We start from the raw sequence: 14,567 nt of genomic DNA, 5'->3' as shown, positions 1-14,567 counted from the left end.
ATATTTTAAAATGACAAGACAAATGTTTACAACATATATTGTTTACGCAAACATGTGACTGTCTACTAATCATTTTGCCACAATTTTTGCTTTTAGTTTCTCCTGCTAACCCATGTAAAGCCACACTTCTACACAGGCACTACAATATTTCAAAGGAAAAGATCAACACAAGGGAATTTTTTCACATGACACTCTCAATGAACTCCAGTGAACTCCTCCCACTCCTGACAGTATGTGTCTGATGGGTTTTGTTGCATTAACAATTTGTGCCCCTTGAACAGTGCTATCAGGAACTGCAATACAAAAATCAATATATATCTATCAATATCAGGAATATATTTTTATTGCCTGATTTTATTGCTTCTTTCAAAAATTTGAAAATAAACCTTTTTAAAGCATAATTTGAGCAACCTCTCTTCAAACTAAAAATAAACAGCTCCAAAAATTTTACATAAACAGTAACAGAAAAATATATACTTACAACATGAGTCCTAGAAGAGCTTGTATCCTATTTAAGCTTTAAAATTAGACTATCTCACTACTGTTTAAACACCAATACTTTCAACCCAAAATGGCCCTGTCCCTGAGGAATATGTTCCAAATTCAAGAAACGCTTGGCTAAAAGCAACTAAACAGTATCACAAACAGTACTTTCATCGATAGATAGTGCTTATCGGACATTTTTAACACACTTGAAGAGTAATAAGGTAACTGTTCTCTTTTTAGAGATCACAGAACTAACACATGAGGAGAAACTAAGCACCCCAGTTACCAGGGCAGTGAGGAGCTGACCTTAAAAGATCTTGATACATATTAAGTGCACTGTTTACTGAATTGTATTTCCTTTTCAGTTATGGGAATGTAATTTGTTTAAAAACCTTCTGGAATCTATGTAATGGTATCTTACATATTTATTACATTTCAGCTGTATTCAGAAAATAATTATTTAAAGAAAAAAGTATCTCCAAACCAACAGCCATTCTTTCCATGAAGAATCATGGCAAAGCAGGTTGGAAATCATCTGGTCCAACCTTCTGTTGAAAGCATGGCCTTGGACCAGGTTATCCAGGGCCCTCTCAAGCCAAATCTAGAAGTCTTCCAGCAGGGGACATTTCACCACTTCTCTGGGCAACCTATTCCAATGGTTAATTGTTCACAGGGTGAAGATGTTTTTTCTTACACCCAAAACAGAATTTCTCCTTTAGCAACTGTTCTCATTGCCTCTTCCTCCACCATGCAACCTTGTAAAGAGAGGACCTCCACCTTGCCTGTAGCTATCTTTTTAGTTATTGGAAGACCGTGATTAAATTTCCCCTTAGCCTTCTCTTCTCCAGGCTGAGGAAACACAGTTCCTTCAATCCTACTTCAGATGTCACATTCTCCAGCCCTTTAATCTTCTTTGTGGCTGTACTGGGATCTGGCTGGGATGGAGTTATTTTTCTTTATAGCAGCTGGGATGGTGCTGTGTTTTAGATCTGTGACCAAAAACAGTGCTGATAACACATTAGTATCTTAACTGTTGCTGAACAGTGTTTGCACAGCATCAAGGCCTTCTCTGTTTCTCATCCTGCACCCCCAGTGAACAGATTGGGGGTAGGCAAGATGTTGGGAGGCATCACAGCCAGGCAGATGAACAAATCTAACCAAAGAGGTATTCCATGCCATTTAACATTGTGCTCAGCAGTAAATCAGAGAGGAGGGGTGTTTAGGTAGGCTAGGGAACTGGCTGGGCATCATCTACCCATGGGAGTTGGTAAGTTATTGCTTTGGTATCATTTGTTTTGCTTGCTTGCTTGCTTTCTTCTACTTCTCCTTTGCATATTAAACTATTTTTATCTTGACCAACAAGTTTTCTTGCTTCTACTTTTCCTTTTCTCTTCCCCCATCCCCCTGGGAATTGAGTAAGCAGGGGGAACTGAGTCCGCATGCTGCTTAGCTGCCTACCAGGGTTAACCCACCAGTGTCCAAGAAATAGTCTGTCGTCCAGCACTCACTAATGAGCTCAAATTTTGCAGGTAATTCTTTACACCCCTTCACTACCTCTGCCCAAATCAAAGGCCTTCTGCATTAGCTCTAGTGTTCTAAAACTACACAAACACACACAAGACAATCACATATAATGACATATTAAACCAATTAAACCAAATAAAAATGCTGACCAGTATATAAACAGTTACAGAATGCTCTGCAAAGAACATACTGTCATAAGCCGTTTTCAGCTTCTATGATAGCTCAGAAGTGCAACTAAGTTTAATGGATTTGCTCTAGGTGTTCAACCTAAGCAAATTTTAATTGCTAAATAACCAATGTTTATTCTCAACCCTGCTCATTCTGAAGTGATATAAGGGCTTCACATTAGCCAAATCAGAAAAAAAAGTCATATTCAGTAGAATTGCATAAATTCTTCAGCTTCAATTCTTCGCTTTTCTGTCCAAAAAAATGCATTATGAATTGGAGACAGCAGCAGCAGTAAGGGCAGAGTATTAATTTGAAGATATCACCTATCCCAATACCTGATTTTATTAAAAATAAAATAATAATGACAAAAGGTTTTACGTGCTGGTTATCTTAGTACTGCTTTTTACTTCCAATTAACCAAATCCAGGGGCCAACTTGTGTCAAAATTATGAAATGAGACCATTAAAACAGAGTTCTTAATGGAATTGGTTTGGATTTTTTTGATTTTTGAATTATGAACTTAGGGCAGAATATGCTTCTCAAAAAGCTATTACAGGACTTAGAAGAGTTATCTCAAAAAGCAACTTAATCATCTGAGTCCCTAGAACTGATTTACATATTTAAGTGTTGTAGCTGTAATGAAAATAAATTGTACTTAGGCATTTGGGGGAATTGACTCTTTGGTTTGGGAGTCAGAATGTAAAGAAGTGGGGATAAAAGGAAACCTTATCTTATGTTTCATTCCTCATAATTTTAAGATTGCCAAACATAATTTTTATGCCAGTATTTCTTCCACCACCAAAAGGGACAGCTGGTAGAATGCAAGCAAAGAAACACAATCTTTATTACCTTCCCACTTTCTATTTTCCTAAATTTACATCATACAAAATGCCTTTACATCATAGAAATGCCTTAAGGCATTTGGATCCTGCAGCTTACAGACAGTTTCCTATAACTAGGTGTCTCAACAGAAAAGTAAAAGGTAGCCTAAGCTGAAAAGCAGGTCATCTACATAAATTGTCATAGTCTTGCCATTAGGTCATAGACTGCGTATTTGGCTGTTCTACATACAGCGTTTCACCTTCCTATCTGTAAGCTGGAGCTCTGGAAAGTTACAAGCCTCCAGGCTTGTAACTGTGACTGGAGAGATTCCAGTAAAAGAAATACAGATACCACCTCGGACTGGATGGAGAGAGGTCTTGGAAAGATGCACAGCTATTAAAGAGGATCACTGAAAAGCTGAAGTTGCAAAGGAATCATTTTGGCTTTGGAAATAAATGTAACTTACTTCAGAAGTGGAAGTTTCCCAAAGACAGGCAGAGTGTGAGAACACAGATAGGAAGAAGTGCTCCTCTTTCCAATTCACTGTTGTTGTCTTCAAAAGTAATAGAAAACAATCAAAAACTGGTGCATGAAACTAGGGAACAGAAGCCTAATGAACTTTGGTACAAGGTGGTCTCAACTGTTTCTCACCAAGTCTCAGATCAGGTGCAAAAACATGAGAAAAAATTATAGCTGAACATGTAAAGATTGCCATTATTTGGTGTTCAGATGAGGGAGACATGGATGGTACAGAAATCTCAAGTGTGTCAAAATAGCCTTTTGCCTCTTAATGATTAGGTTTGCAAGCGACACCTAGCTTTTTGGCAACAGCCAGGAGTTGTTTAGCATATGCTCACCAGGGGCTTTAGGATTTTGTTGGGATCTAAACAGTGATCATGCCAAAAGCAATGGGTAAAGCTAGTATAAAGGATGTGGACAAGAAGGCAGCCTGCTTTCTAGGGGTTACCCAAATGAGTCTAAGAGAAAACTGGATGACCAGGAAACACGGGGTTAGTTCTGGCACTATAAACAGGATTGGAGGGGGAGCCTTCTGAAAGAAAGATTAGGACTGGGCTTGTAATGCAGCCACAGACGGGAACTGTCAGCAAAACTACTTTCACAGAGGAAAAGGTAACGGGGCATTTTGAAAATACAGCAATTAGTGATCTTTCACTTCCACTGGATTTTGAAAAGGTCTGTTTTTTCTGGCTTCTCAGCCCCTTGCAACAGCTCAGAAGGAACAAAGCAAGATGCTGTGCTGGTTCCAGCAGCCATGGGGACAATCGCAGCTACTTTAAAAGAGGAGAAACTTAAGTTATATTAGAATGTAAGGAGGCCTCTAAAACCCTCATTGAACTCCACTAGAAACCAGGAGAATGGTATTCAAGAAGCATTATATGACTTTAGACCTCAGTAGAAAATATATCCACTGCAGGACAGTAATCTTTACACAGTTAAAACAGGGTGAACTTCAGCATAAGAAAGATTCTGTCCTCAAATGCATGTACAGGTGAGTTATTGGCAGTGTGATAATCATGTGGCATTACTGGATAAGGTTCAGCACATCTTACTCTATAGTATGTAAACAGTGCTTGTTTTCATCTGTGCTAATTCACAAAATTCAGTAATTGGCAATAGGTTGTTCCCAACATTAGTGCAAATTAGCGAGGTTCCACTTAATTTTCTTTAATTACTGGACTGGAAAAGATGATCATGTACATTGAGAGATAATTAGCTAAGTGGGTATTAACCGGGTTTTTTGTCTGTAAAAATCTCCTATCATTCAACTAGACACTGACTCAGGCATTTCCTTTTGAGATAGATGATCCCAGTGAACCCCATTAGCTCCCCAAAGCTGCACAGTAACAGCTGGAAATCAGTGTAGGCAACACTCAGAGAAAAATGGGCTCAAACAGGAGCAGCTATTCCCTCCTGAATTGGACTGCCTCATACTAATTGAGAACAACTTCACTGGGCTGACAAAGCCCATAGTTCCAACATGATAAAAATGATGTTTACAGTCCCCAGGGGTACTGAATAGAAGTCTGCCTTCATGCATAGGAAACGTATTAACAATTGCATCAGTTGTGAAAAACAGCTGCCTGACCAGCCCCCACACAAACCAAAAATACTGAATAGGGGCTGTTGGTTCAGAAAGAGTAAGAACAGCCACACAGTCAAATAGAAAATATGCACAAATGACCAGCACTGGACTGAGTGCCGTACGAGCAGGCAGTGCTATGGTAACAGAAATCAGGTTTAATTGAAAGCGAGGTAAGAACGAACTAGGGCAATAACCTCTGTTTTTCAGCAGCATACATTCCTACAATAATTGAAAGATACACAAAGAAAACACCCTTAAGACATAATATGCTTCAGTAATTTATTTCCAAATCAGGGTCAGGACAGTTGTTAATATTTGTTTCATTTCTGCTGCAAAGAACACGGGCCTCAAAGAAGATCAGCCTGGAAGTAAAGGAAGATAAGATTGATATAAACCAATTGTAAGTCACATGTTTCTTTCTGATCTGCTCTTTCAAATAAAATATCAAATGGGAAATACATTTTCCCAACCTTTCCTTTCCTAGGTGAAATATCTGTCTTTTCCGTTAGAGAGACAACATCTCCCTGTCACTGTTGTAGCTCATTACCAAGGTAGTAACAACAGCCAGCTATTCAACCATTTACATAGTGAACACGAATCAGTCTTGTAAGCACAATGAACCTCAGCCATCAATTCAGTACAGAAACAGAGTTTGCAGATGAATAATTTACTGCTGTCATCCCAACGATTACAAAAAGGAAATGGACTTTTATGTGTAAAGCAACATAATTGATAAATGTCCAGTTTAACCCTGGGATTGTATTTGCTAACTTTTTTTCCCCTCCAAGTATTATTCTAGTGTAAAACTATATTTACTTTTTTTTTCCTTACAAAACTAGTATTTACCATTTAACAGACAACTGGCACAACAAAGACTATTTCTTTGACTTCCTTGGTATTGTTTTTCTGAGACACTTGTAATTACATCTGCATACAACTAGAAAAAAATCTCTAGTAAAGCAAACATCCAATAATATGAAGAAGTTCCTATCCGATATTTTGATTTTAGCTACTTAACCATGATTCCAAGTGAAGGCTTTTGCAGGCGATTTATTGACAGACCCAATGTTTGCACTGCTCAGTACAGACTCATCGACAGATATCCAAGATTTTTAAGTACTGCTGTTTAACTGTCTTTGCAATACAAACTACTCAGCTGAATAAATTCACTTTTCATGCTATGGATGGAGGACCCATGCTACAGCAGCGTACTGCATCCAGTTCCCAAGCAGCTAGAGATAACTGCACCACGTGGAGGAAGTTCTGTCTGTGACTTTACACTGTCAGCTGCCTCAGCTGCTTCAGCACAGGAATATTTTCCTTCATTTTTGGTAAAATTCCAAGTTCTAATTCCAATTATCAGTGATGCACCCGAAGTTTTGAAGCAGAGGGATGTGAATGAAAAATTTAAAAGGTATTATTTTGAAATAAAATATTAGTTTTCTTCAGTATATGTTATAAACAAATCTGACTATTACTGAAACACTCCATTCTAGCCAAAAAAGGTCAGTTCTAACTGCATCAGAGGCAAGATCTATAGATACTAAAAATAACTCACTGGATTAACATCTTTCAGGCTTACATGATTTACAGAGTCAAAGAAACATTTGCTAAGAATGGGCTAAATGATCTTATTTTATACTGTAATTATTAAAAGTGGAGAAAACCAACTTTCACTTAATACACTTGACTTGAGTCCTACAAGTTCTATTTGCCAGACTATTATTTCTCCATTTGTGCTTTGTCTCAAAACTAAATTTTCCATAACAAAGCATATGGATGACCTTAAAATTAAATGAATACATTTATTAAAGAAATTTAAGTTTCTATGCTGAAAACCTGCAGTTCCCATTGACAGCAAAAGCTGTCATTATCCAATACCAAAACCCATTTTAATTAAATTGGGAGACAAAGGAAATCGTTGAGATAAAATCATTTTGCAGAAGTTGAGGACCTGGTTTGGTGTGTTTAAGGAGGAACTCTTAATACTGTTGCTTTGACGTTTGTTCACCAGAACACAGAACTTAACTGTCTGAAATATGTATTTTTCTCTATTTCTACTGGGCATAAGTGAGAGAAGAGAAGGTGGCTGGGAGCCGTTAGTATACAAAGTGAGTGGGAAATAGCTACACCTCCCTGGACTCTTGAACACAGCTGAGTGAAATATTTTCATAAATATTTATTAATAAAGTTTTTAATTACAAAAAATGGGAGGCATGGGCAGGTATCTGAAAACTCAAATATTTTATGCATCAACTTTAATTCCTAATATTTTTCACTTGAATTTTTTCCTATTTGTTTTTAATAAGTTAAGTACTCAAACTCTAAAAGCATTTTTTCAGCTTTTGAACTTCCTCTGTTTTCCAACTTCTGGGTCAACATTTTGGGGGAAAAAATCCAATCAAAACAATGTTTTGAATTTGTCATTTCTAGCATACAAAAAAATTAGTCATTCACAAATCAGCCTTTCAACTAATGAGACAGATCTGGAATAAGTATAAATCCAGTGATTATTTGCCAGTTTCTCAATATATCAGAAGATATACCTAATCTTCACTTTGTTTTGGGCTCTGTAATACTCCTGCAGTACATCTTAAATACTTCTGACCATTTAATGCTTACAAGAGCAAACAAAAATCCATTCAGAGTTATAATCAGAAAATTAAACAAACTGGTTTCTTGGAAGATTAATAAAATTTTAACCACTTGAATTGTTCATTATTGACAAAACAAAAAATAATATTCCTGTATTCTTTGTACATCAGATCTAGAGGTTATTCTTTCGTCAGGGAGATATAAAACCCAAATGGCTCCAGAGAGCTCAATAACAAAATTAATCAAGAAGTCCCCAATGTACATACTCTTAACTAGTAAAACACAATTTTCTTGAAAGTAGTCAGAAGTAATGAATCAGAAACACTTAAATGCTCCAGGAATTGCTGTTTGTGTCAAATCACTTGCCATTAAACAAGGTCTAATGAAAAATTAGAGAAACCTGTTAAGAACATTTATAAACATCCATTCCTCAACCCACCAGAAGCAGATGGGACTTCCCTCAAAAAACGGGAGTGTCCAAATTGCATATTTCTGCACATCCTATGTTTCTATTTAAAATAAATACCTTCAATACCTATGGTCACCAAGAGATTTCTTCCCATCCTTTCAGAACTGAAGGAAGCAGCAGAGGTAAAAAATTAACAGAGTTTTTGGTCAGACCCCTCACCATGTTTCTGGGAACAAGAACATTCTATAGGGTGCTATAAAATAAGATGACCAGCATAACTTTCCACAGCTTTGTGGTTCAGGATGGCAGATGTGCTTTTCACTGGATTTCTGATGTGCTCTATCTCTGTCCAGTTTTTTTTTTTTCTTACGTTTGACCCCAGTCCCCCAAAAAGCCAAATTTGGTTTGGTTATCATGTCATTCAGTATTCAAACAATGCCTGCTATATAACAAGACATTGGGTTCTACCTTACTTTAGAAGTCTTTATCCAAGCAGCCACATGACACTTCATTCGTAGTTAACAGGCAGAACCAGGCATTTTTAGGGGCACTATTCAAACAACCTATTTTAGACATTCTGATCCATCCAGATCGCATTACATCCCAGATGTCAGAAGAATATCCCCCTATGGCTTCAGCACCTACAGAAACAGAGGGAATTTAAAAAGTTTTCACCTACTAACTTAATCCATCATCAATAAATGTGTATTTGTAACTATAACTGGTTCAGAGCATAGCGTTGATGGAGCTGCAGTCTGGAGAGACAGCTCTCAGCACAGCTGGGTGCTCTGCTCAGCACAGCTCTGCATGTGCTGAAAGCTTCCCTAATGTCTGACTACCTGAACTTTGGCTCTACCTTAAGCATAGTACTTCACCATTGGTCCTCCCTTTTTTGCCTGCTCTCCACATCTCCACTCAGCCGCTGCTGACCCATTGAGGCTCTGGTGCTGTGCCCTGTTGACAGCCTTCCAGGGCAGCAGCTCCATTTTTCATTGGCATCACTCACTTCAAAATATTCCAATTGCTGCACACTCAATTCACATATTATCGTGAGAACGTGGCAGCCCAGATTGCAAGGCAGAACTAAGATGAAGTAAAAGCAAAGGCCAAAAGCAAGAGCTGGGCTTAAGGTTGTAAGATGGGATGAGAGACTGGAAAAGGATGGAATTTAACTGAAAGAGTGAGTTAAATTTAAAAGGATGGAAAAGGCAGAGTAGCTTCCATTGCAGTAGCTGATGGAGTCGTCAGCAGCAGTATCATGAGGCTTCAGTGCTCATTTTATTCCATAAGGAGAGCCCACAGGTCTAGGCTGGTGGCAAAGGCCACCAGGTTCATAAGGCATGGTACTAACAACATATGGGTATACAGGCCAACAGCGTAGCAGAAAACCACTACGCAACTCAAATAAACTATTATTTGATTGTTTGATTCTCCTCGTATACAGTGATGAACACATTTTCCTTTGAACAAAACAAGCCACCTAACCCACTTCTCGTTTATCTCAAATGGTGCTGAACTACGTGCTCGACCTGCCTCTGCAATGGGTGCTCGCATTCCAGCCTTATCACCCAGGCACCAGAGCATCCCGTCTTCAAGACACTTACCTCTGTTGCTCCCTTCTTGACAGGACTGAGCAACTTGGACCATTCTTCTGATCTTGTTTCCACATTTAAGTTTATATCAACAATTCATCTACTGATAATTTTATTACACTATTAAAAAGGCTATCTTATATTGCAGAAATGAGTGCAGTTTTTGATATATGTGGTAGCTTCATTCACATTTGCATCTTTGTTTCTAAAGCTTTAAAGCAATTTATTTACACTGAAAAAAACTTAAAACAAGAAATTTATGCTGAATTTTACCCAGTAAAACTATTTTCTTTCAAGTGAAATTAAACTATTTTAATTCACAAGATATTAAAATTTAATATACTAAATGTAGGTATATTTATATAGAAATTTTTTAAATTTTTTAACAATTAACAGTAAATTCATATAAATACAAAATATTTACATTTTGGTCACGGATATCAAACTAGTATTTTTAATTTGGGTTTCTGATTTGATTAATTCAGTGCCAAAGGACTAGAAAAGGCAGTAGGCAACAGCGCGCTTTTTTGTGCCTTTTCTTTTTCTGCCTTTTTTTTTATTATTATTAAAATAGCTTGTGTATTTTGCCCTTCAAAATTTTCAGTCTAGTAAGCTACTGGAAAATAGAAACTGTGCTCCAGGCAGATTCTAAAATCAATTTTTTTTTTTTTTTTTTTTTTTTTTGGGGGGGGTGGGGGGGGGTGGGGGTGGGGGATTTTCCACCAAATATCTTCAAAGCTTTAACATTTGGTGCGATGAAAGTGTTTACTATTTTCTTCCACCCACTTTGTTTTGGGCAAGGTTAAACATTATACTAATCCTACTCTTTTTCCTTTCTCTTTCTTTCCTGACCCCTTCACTTGAAAGCCCATCAACATAATCTCCTGCAAGCATAGCACTACCTGACAAACTATCACCCCAAATAGACCTCAATCCATCCTGCAAGGCAGCAGTTACAAGAAATCATTGAACTCTGAATGGTCCCTGCACCATCTGAGAATAAATCAGGAGGACAATATATTTCTTGGATCTAAAACAGCCCCATCAATAAGTAACCTAAGCATCAGGAAAATGACCAACTAAAATGCTGACGAACACTCATAGCCTTTTATTGGGGTCAAGGGGTAGGACTGCCCAGGAACCCTCCTGCCTTTATTCTTCCAAATACTCTGAAAGGCCTAATACCATGTGATTTCTCATTCATATGTTGTTTTGGCCTTGCACCATCAGGCAAGCCAAGGCCAGTTTCTCCTTTCTCCTTCTCACAGTCATACTCAGCGTATTACAAGTGCTCTTTGCACCATGAGCAGACAGCTCAGACTACAGATGGTCAGAAATTATCAAGAACTGAAAAACAAAGTCAAAGAGAGAGACAGGCAGAGAGAAACATCCACAAAGCCTCAAAGTGCAAAAAGCGTCTCTTGTTGGAGCAGACAATTTTGCAGCTATGCAAAATCCAGAAGCCAGCATACTATGTTTTGTTGGGGAACACAGGGGATGAGATTTTGTTTATTCGGTTTTTAATTTCTCCACTAAGGCTAAAGGTCTCTTTTTGCTGCTTCATTTGCTTAAAGCTTCTATTTTGTAAGACTTCCAATTAGAGAATGTGACACTCTCACCAGGCTTGGATTTGTCCTATTAAGCAGCTTTACTGGTCATTTTGTTAAGGCTACCTCCAGAACAAATGCTGACCAAAACCAGAATTAATAATGGATTTAGAGGGGACTGCTCGGTTGCCAGTGCACACAATGGGGACAACTGTTCTCCACAAAGCAAAGATATGCATCTGGATAGACTTTTTTTGTTATACTCAAAAAAAAAAAGCCAAAAAGGTAAAGAAATCCAGCCGCTCTCAACTCTTATACAGAAATCTTTAACAACTTGAAATACTGTAGCAGATACAAGTAATTGCTAAACAAAATGCATACTTATAAAGGATCTTCAAAAGCAGATTTACATCACAGTTAATCACATGGCAGAAGTCTGCAGGTAAAAATATTTTCTTTTTTTTCAATATGGATCAAAAGAGTGCATGCATTCTATTAAATAAATAACTGCAACAAAAAAATAAATATATTCATGCTCATAGAAATTCTGTTCTGTAATTCTACACTCCCATCACAACAGAAATATGCAACAAGTTTATTGCATGCCAGGAAAAAATAGTCAACTGTGGGCAAACTAGCTATGGATTTGAGGCAATTTCCAGAGGTATCTTAGAGTAGGATTTGATCTCTCAATCTATTACTAAACTTTCAATTTGCTTTCTCCTTTGAACGGGAACTACAGATATCTGCAAAACAACACAACACTGTGAGCAATGATCACTCTCAAGAATCCCTTGAACTAGAAAAACTGACAGGTTGGACTTATAGCATCAGCAGGAAGAAAAGCTTAATGTCCAAAAAGTAAAAGTGGCTCATCCTTGTGGAATAAAACTTTACAAAGGGACAAGGACCAAATTCAAAACATCTTCAAAGAACCAATACAATGAGGAAAAATATAGTAATTTATCATATTCTTTCAACACATTAACGTAAGGCCATGAGAATAAGGACAAGAAAAAATGAAGAGAAAAATTAACCTTGCCTCTAGAAATTCTCAGTCCAGAACCTCTGAAGTTTGTTAAGAAATTGCCACAGAAGAACATAAAAATTGGTTTCATTATAACAAGATGGATGACTAGCTTCATGCCTTGGTAAGGAACAGGTCAGTACTTCTGAAAAGATATGAGCTTAAAATGAGTAACTAAATGGAAGCCATTAATTGTCACAATGTGAAATGCCAAATGGGTTAATCCAATACTTCGATGTACGAAGAATTCATTGTTATAATCTCATATTGGAGAAGAAAATGTTGAGCTTTTACTTTGGATGAAAGGATATTAACAAAAACACTCATATGCCACTTTCAAATTATTAAATATGCCAGCCACTACAATTTGCTGGGGAAAAAAGAGATCATTTATCCCTGCCATTACACAAATGGAAGTCTAGGACAAAGACTAAGAACTTCCTAGATGAAGAGCCTGGCAGCATCAAGAAAATAAAACAAGTTCCCCTAATTCAGTGCATTGCCTAAAAACATATTCCTGAAAATTCCTTTTTTACATCCCAGGGCGAAGAAGTAAAGGCATGCTCCTTAGCTGTCCTTCCTTTTAATGCTGACACTACCAATACTCCACACTGGATCAGACCAGTCACCCATCGAGTCAAATTTCCTCTTGCTGATCACAATAAGTACAAGGTGTTTCAGGAAAAAAACGCAGTGTCACCAATAGGAAGCAAGACTACATGGACCCTTTTTGGTTAAACGTGGCAGTCTCTGAAAGATGCAGATCTGAAGCCCAGAAAGGAAAGAGTGATGTGATCTCATTTTCTGGCTTTGGCAGACTTCCTCAGAAATGCTCTGCTAAATAGGAGAGGGCAAGAGAACAAACTCAGTATTGGCACCTCAGTACCCCACTCTGCTGAGCGTGTTCCCCAGCACGGCTGTACTGCCATCCCCAAGGCAAGACCAAACACAGCTCAGTGTCCACTCCAGCCGAGGGAGCATTCCTGAAAGGCAGCAGGACACGCCTGCACCAGTTTTACTCCCTTTGATCTGGCCAGCCATTCCACACAACCAAGAGGACACTGACCCTGCAAACTCCCCACATGCCATCGGGTTTCACGGACACTCAGCTTCATGCGTCACAAGTGCCACTCTGACAGGCTGGTACATAGCCTTCACACTGTCTCAAACACTAGAAACTGGAAAAAAATATATATCCATTATAAGGGAGCAGCCATACACAGTGTGGACATACACCAGTACACACTACTTGTCTTTGGGATCAGGAATTCCTTCCTGGCTTGTACTTAGCAGATATGTCCTCAGCATCTGATTTGCAGTCCCTGGATGCCTCACTTCCTATGACAATTGTTCTGTTCTCATTCTTCATCTTAAATTCTCTACAATTCAATGCATTTTTCCTTCATGCAGGTTTAAATGCCATACAGTAATGCAACAAAAACGTAACTAACAAGAATCAAAGCATCCAATTTCCTGCAACAGAGTTGCACAGAGCAACCATTTTAAAAATCTTGTTCCAAAAATAAACAGTAGAAAGAAGCTCAAGTGAATCATGAAAGAAACTTGACATGAAAAAGAACATACATGTTAGTATGGCCCAAGCTCAGTGAATGTTCTCCATTCCTTCCTCACTCAGAAAAAAAAGGAATTTTTTTTAAAAAATTAGAATATAAGAGATTAAGTGAATGATTTTTTTTAAAATTGCAGAAGTTCTGATAACACCTTAATTTTTAAGTTAGTATTTTTATTAATTGTTCCTCTAGAAAGTTATAGACATTTCAATACTAGTGCTGATGTAGTTAGGAATTCCACAACTCAACTTACAAATAACAGCTATGGTTTCTGTCCCCTTTTTATTACTGCTGGTTGTACAAGTAAAGGTGGTCTGAATCACTTTCAATTTTATTGATCCTAAGATTTTCTATTAAGGATGTCCTACTTGCTGTACATTGATTCGATGTCATAAGAGAGTCTATAAAAATGGTTCTGCTCAATAAGTACTCTATTTAATAATCGTGACTACTCTGCCCTCATCCTACCACAAAAATTACCTATATTTCACATAAATATATTATCCCTTCACTTTTTACAGTTAAACATTATGTGCATCTGAAATAGACATGTACAGGGTTTTTTTCCCCTCATCAACATATGCTAGAAAAACTGATCTCGTGCGTTAATATATTTTGCATCCTACTTCTGAGTCTTGGTACTGGGAGAGGTGATTTTTCTCCTGTGACTGTATTTTGTAGACTTTATAATTTTTTGGCCAGCAGGAACAGCTTGCGCTGCT

General features: G+C 37.7%; 1 protein-coding gene across 2 annotated transcripts in view; it reads right to left on the bottom strand.

The window, feature by feature from the left end:
- Positions 1-5,351: 5,351 nt before the first annotated feature.
- LOC142052494 (LIM zinc-binding domain-containing Nebulette) overlaps positions 5,352-14,567 on the bottom strand; it is a 108,749-nt gene continuing 99,533 nt past the window's right edge. Inside the window, exon 5 of one of the 2 annotated variants that reach the window (XM_075082685.1) lies at positions 5,352-5,466. Coding sequence is in view for 1 of the 2 variants with exons in the window: in XM_075082686.1 (XP_074938787.1) it covers positions 5,452-5,466 (15 nt within the window). In the remaining variant the exon portion in view is untranslated. The remainder of the gene's footprint in view (positions 5,467-14,567) is intronic. The other variant, XM_075082686.1, reaches the window with a different exon arrangement.

The sequence above is a fragment of the Phalacrocorax aristotelis genome, chromosome 2, assembly GCF_949628215.1.
Source record: "Phalacrocorax aristotelis chromosome 2, bGulAri2.1, whole genome shotgun sequence".
In the NCBI taxonomy this organism is placed as follows: domain Eukaryota; kingdom Metazoa; phylum Chordata; class Aves; order Suliformes; family Phalacrocoracidae; genus Phalacrocorax; species Phalacrocorax aristotelis.
The sequence above is the reverse complement of the archived record's forward strand: the minus strand, read 5'-3'. Positions and strand labels throughout refer to the sequence as shown.